The sequence below is a fragment of the Austrofundulus limnaeus genome, unplaced genomic scaffold (genome assembly GCF_001266775.1).
Source record: "Austrofundulus limnaeus strain Quisiro unplaced genomic scaffold, Austrofundulus_limnaeus-1.0 Scaffold991, whole genome shotgun sequence".
In the NCBI taxonomy this organism is placed as follows: domain Eukaryota; kingdom Metazoa; phylum Chordata; class Actinopteri; order Cyprinodontiformes; family Rivulidae; genus Austrofundulus; species Austrofundulus limnaeus.
Window position 1 is genome coordinate 106093 of NW_013953393.1, and position 3496 is coordinate 109588.

Here is a 3496-nt window from a genome sequence, read left to right on the forward strand (position 1 = left end):
TCTCTCTCTCTCTCTCTCTCTCTCTCTCTCTCTCTCTCTCTCTCTCTCTCTCTCTCTCTCGTTTTCTTCACCTCACATGGTGAAATCTGACACCTCTGTGATCAGCGGCTGGATGAACTTCTGTAAACGGTCCAGCCCCGCCCCCACTTCCTGTGGCCACTTCCTGTTAGGAAACGGCGCGAGGAGAGGAAGTACAAACATGGCCGCCGGCTGGTTCCTCTGAGCAGCGACGTGTCGTTGATCTGACAGGCAGCGGCAGCAGCCAGCAGTAGTGTGTGGTTCTGTGTGTGAAGGTGTTGCTCTGCAGCAGTGTTGGTGACAGCTGTCACTCACAGGTGGTCTGCAGTCTCACCTCTGTGGGTCCTCACAGTCTGGACCAGCATCAGCTGCTGTTTCATAGCCCCGCCCACTGCATAGCCCCGCCCACTGCACGAGAAAACAGTTACAAAAATAAACACTATAAACTGTTATTAAATAAATGATTTGACAGGAAACTAAAGAGGTTTCTGTGACTCAGACGACCTGAATCAGGTTCATCCTCTGACTTTAAACACGTATGAAGCTCCGCCCCCAGCTTCATATTTCCTGCATGCAAAGTGAGTTATAACAACTTATAACAATAAAACCAGTCAGTTTTTACTTTTTATTGTTAGCAGCTACGTCTCAGTTTTATAGAAAAACTTAGCTTATGGTTAGCTTCATGCTGGTAAAACTATAAATAATTAAATTTAAGTGTCTCAGTTCTGAGTAAACTGAACATCAAACTATCTTCTTCAAGCTGAAACATTTTGTTTACATCATGACAGGAATAAAAGACAGGAGATTAGGCTCAGGAGCTTTAAAACGTCCCGCTTTGTTTTAATAAAAACATGCTAACAGACTTATTATTACAGGCACTTTATTTATTTATTGTTTCTCATTTATTTAAATGACTGCAGCTGGAGGAAAGCCTCCAGTTCAGTGTAAAGTTAGAGGCTAGCACCAGTGATAGAGTAGGAGGGGCTAATAATAATAATAATAATAATAATAATAATAACAGTTCTGAGGGCCTACAGACATGTTACATCCAGAATAATTTCTTTGAGCTGATGCTGCTGACGTGGATCAAACCATGTCTGACCCGGTCCAGAACTGTGTGTGTGTGTGTGTGTGTGTGTGTGTGTGTGTGTTTAAATATTACTAATCAGCTGTTTTACGGGTCGTCGGAGGAGGTTGAGCAACGATCAGATTAATGAATAACCTGAGAGTTTCAGCTGCCACAAACTGACCCGGTTCTGTTTGGTTCTGGTTCAGTTCTGATGAACTGAGAMGTTTAAATCCTCGGAACAGGAAGCACCTGCTGACTGTCAAAATAAGAGCCTGTGAGTGCCCTCAGTCTGGGTTGGAAGGTTTCTTCAGACGTCTTGTTTTAAAGCTGGGTTCTGCTGAGGACCGGCAGACTGTCCAGGTCCAGAGAACCTGAAGGACTTCAGTCTGAGCAGCCGGTCCTGGTTCTGGTTGGTTCTGCTTCTGAACAGACCTGTTCTGAGTGGTTTGTGGTGAACTTCCTGTTTCCTCTCTGACCACTTCCTGTTGTGAGCTCTAATGAAGAGAAGTGAAGGTCCCTCCTCCAGCGGTCGTGGTCCACACAGGTTCTGGTTCTGCTCAGGTCCATCAGTGGGACTGAGGTCCAGACTTTAATAAATGTAGTCCTGTCAGATGCAGTAATTTAAAATGTCTGACTTGTTCTGGACCTTCAGCAAACTTCATCTTAGGTTCTAACAAATAAGTCAGATGTTTTTAATAATAATGATGATGATGATAATAATAATAATAATGATGATGATGATGATGATGATGAAGCTGAATTCTTAATAAAATCATAAATAACTGAATGTTAAAATGAAAACCAGCTGTAAAAACCAGTCAGAGCTGATGAGGTTTTTAGTTTTGTCAGTTTCAGTGCAGCTGCTCCACACTTACAGATGAACTGGTTCTGAGCTTCAGACTGGTTTCATGATGTTTCCCTCCAGTTCCATCCCATAATAAGTGAAGGTCATTGACACCAGGCTTGGTTTCAGGCCAGCAGGAAGCTGAGACACTTCCTGTTAAGATTTCCTCTGAAGGTTTTCTCTTTGCTGAGTCTGATTTAAACCTGCTGAACTGATGTGACTGTTTCTGCTCCTCCTCCTCCTCCTGCTCCTCCTCCTCCTCCTCCTCCTCCTCCTCCTCAGAGTTTTCAAGAAGTCCAGCCCCAACTGTAAGGTAAGCACCTGTGGTTAAATGTCTCTGCTCCACAGCGCCACCCTGTGGTCATGTGAACAAACTGCAGATATTCAGCTGAAGGAGAAGTTTTTGTTCAAACCTGACCTTCATCACGTGATGTTGATTCATGTGTTTCTGTCTCAGCTGACTGTTTATCTGGGAAAGAGGGACTTTGTGGACCACCTGGACCACGTGGACCCAGTAGGTGAGTTTCTGACAGGGTCCAGGCTTCATGTTTGACATGAGTTGGACTCGGCTGTGAACTCYGACCTTCGTCTCCACAGATGGAGTSATCCTCGTCGACCCGGAGTACCTGAAGGACCGGAAAGGTGAGCAGAACCAGGGGGAACATGGTGGGTTTAATGTAAATCTTTTTAAACTCAGAGAACTGAGCTTTGGTCTGATTCCTGTCTGCAGTCTTCGTCACGCTCACCTGTGCGTTCAGGTACGGCCGGGAGGACCTGGATGTCCTGGGTCTGTCCTTCAGGAAGGATCTCTACATCTCCACCTTCCAGGTGAGGCCTGAGCAGAACCTCCTGGTCTGATCCGGTCCACTGGACCTGAAGCAGCTGCAGGAGGACATTTTTATTTTATTTWATTTCGACACTTGGACTCGTTAACGGTGAGGTTCTGACCCGGTTTCTCTCTCAGGCCTTCCCTCCGGTTCCAGAGGAGAAGAAGCCCAACAGTCGTCTGCAGGAGAGGCTGCTGAAGAAGCTCGGCCAACATGCACACCCCTTCTACTTCACAGTGAGTCCAGCTCCCAGACCAGAACCACAACCAGAACTGGGTCTGAAGACACCACCCTGGTTCTGATCATCGGGAACACTTGGTTCAGTTTAGTTTCCCATGATGCATTGTGTTTCAGATGTTTGTCTGCTGCCCCCTGCTGGACGAACAAACTGTTTCTTTTCTCTGAAAGAACTCAAATATTTATAACTGTTCACGAGATACAGCAACAAATACTACTATAGTACAGTAAAAACTGTGATACTATAGTACAATAAATACTGTGATACTATAGTACAATAAATACTGTGATACTATAGTACAATAAATACTGTGATACTATAGTACAATAAATACTGTGATACTAAACTACAATAAATACTGTGATACTAAACTACAATAAATACTGTGATACTAAACTACAATAAATACTGTGATACTATAGTACAATAAATACTGTGAAACTATAGTACAATAAATACTGTGAAACTATAGTACAATAAATACTGTGAAACTATAGTAC

At 44.0% G+C, this 3496-nt stretch overlaps 1 protein-coding gene across 1 annotated transcript in view; it reads left to right on the forward strand.

Moving 5' to 3' along the window:
- The window catches only part of LOC106533651 (arrestin red cell isoform 1), a gene marked incomplete at its 3' end in the record, with an annotated part of 16243 nt that overhangs the window by 5523 nt on the left and 7224 nt on the right, over window positions 1-3496 (forward strand). Inside the window, 5 exon segments of the mRNA XM_014030056.1 lie at window positions 2214-2244; window positions 2389-2449; window positions 2529-2573; window positions 2662-2759; window positions 2896-2994. Of these exon segments, the coding sequence (XP_013885510.1) occupies window positions 2214-2244; window positions 2389-2449; window positions 2529-2573; window positions 2662-2759; window positions 2896-2994 (334 nt within the window).